Source organism: Anneissia japonica, unplaced genomic scaffold, assembly GCF_011630105.1.
Source record: "Anneissia japonica isolate Jap-2015-1 unplaced genomic scaffold, ASM1163010v1 scaffold46861_len1639_cov111, whole genome shotgun sequence".
In the NCBI taxonomy this organism is placed as follows: domain Eukaryota; kingdom Metazoa; phylum Echinodermata; class Crinoidea; order Comatulida; family Comatulidae; genus Anneissia; species Anneissia japonica.
Genome location: NW_022688711.1, coordinates 1 through 1,563, shown reverse-complemented (window position 1 = coordinate 1,563; position 1,563 = coordinate 1). Strand labels below are relative to the sequence as shown.

The 1,563-nt window shown below is 35.9% G+C and overlaps 1 protein-coding gene across 1 annotated transcript; it reads right to left on the bottom strand.

Moving 5' to 3' along the window:
- Positions 1 to 787: 787 nt before the first annotated feature.
- Positions 788 to 1,300, bottom strand: LOC117122855 (uncharacterized protein K02A2.6-like). Its single transcript, XM_033268614.1, has one exon. The coding sequence runs from the start codon at positions 1,298 to 1,300 to the stop codon at positions 788 to 790; it is 513 nt and encodes a 170-aa protein (XP_033124505.1).
- Between the last annotated feature and the right edge of the window lie 263 nt (positions 1,301 to 1,563).

Here is a 1,563-nt window from a genome sequence, read left to right as displayed (position 1 = left end):
ACAAAAGACATCCTGGAATAGAAGCTACAAAACGCAGAGCACGGGAAATTGTCTATTAGAGATCAATGTCCGATGACGTAAACAAGTTTGTGTCATCCTGCCAGGTATGTAATGCCCTAAAGGCACATCAAGCCAAGGAGCCCCTGTCTCTTATACACATCTAGATGTGTATAAGAGACAGATGGAAAACTGTGCAGCTGAATTGAAGTACACCCTCTTTACAGTATTCACGGCAGAGGGCTAGGGGAGTGTCTGTTAAGGGACTGTTGTAATTGATTACACCTAAAATGAAATTTTTAATCACAAAATTTCAACCAATTACCTCAAAATATACTTTTCACTTTTAAAGATGCGAAACTCCATTCATTTATGGACATAAATAAGTAAATTTGTGTTAGTTTAGACATCAGCAGAAAGTGAAAATTAGCATGTTTCTGGTAGTATTTTTTATTAAATTCTGGGAAAAACTAGGGAACGTTAGGGTTAAGTTACGGGTTAGTTGGCTTCACTTAGTTATTGTTGTACATACAGTAAATTCAAGACTACTGGTGTTATTGAATAAATATTTTGAAACAATTATCATCCTTGTACATTGCAAATAATTTATTACAAGTGTATTTTCTCACAGTTAATATAAAATTGTTTTACTGTACACATATTAAAGCAGTCAGGTATTACAATATATATCACTGCATTTTACACACTCTATTTATTATCAAAATATTATATATATGGATTTATAATTACTATAGTTTATACCAATGTAAAGAATAGGGAAGAACAACTTTCATTTATTTACTGTACACAAAATTGGCACATTGCGTAAGTTCAGAAGATTTTGATAGATATCTGATCCATCTCTTTGTGTCTTTTCTAACAACATCTTTGCCTGCTTTACCGCATTCTCTGCAAGGCCATTTGATTGGGCATGTTCAGGACTACTCATGATGTGAACAAAGTTCCATTCTGATGCGAACTGTTTGAATTGTTGACCTGAATACTGACCTCCATTGTCACTTATGAGAATCAGCGGTGTACCATGGGTAGCAAAGTGACGCTTCAGTTTCACTATTACCGTGGCTGATGTTAAGTCAGTTAAAGTATTCACTTCAAACCATCCGGAATAGGAATCTACGAGTACCAGTAAATGCTTATTGTTCCACTCAAATATATCTGTGGCAACAATCGTCCATGGTAGATCTGGAATGTTATGTAAAAGTAAGGGCTCCTTGGCTTGGTGTGCCTTTAGGGCATTACATACCTGGCAGGATGACACAAACTTGTTTATGTCATCGGACATTGATCTCTAATAGACAATTTCCCGTGCTCTGCGTTTTGTAGCTTCTATTCCAGGATGTCCTTTGTGTAGTATTTGTGTATATGATGACTGGAGAGAGCTAGGAATTATGGTTTTATGTCTTTTCATAACTACTCCATTGTCTACTGAGAGTTCATCTCTGAAAGTAAAATAACTTCGTATTTCTGAAGGGCACGATTATTTTGGCCACCCCTTAAATATTGTGTTAATTAACATCTGTAGAGTGCGATCCTCTTTCGTTGCAC

Coding starts and splice junctions, on each gene's coding strand:
- LOC117122855 (XM_033268614.1), bottom strand. CDS start 1,300: ATGTCCGATGACATAAACAAGTTTGTGTCATCCTGCCAGGTATGTAAT.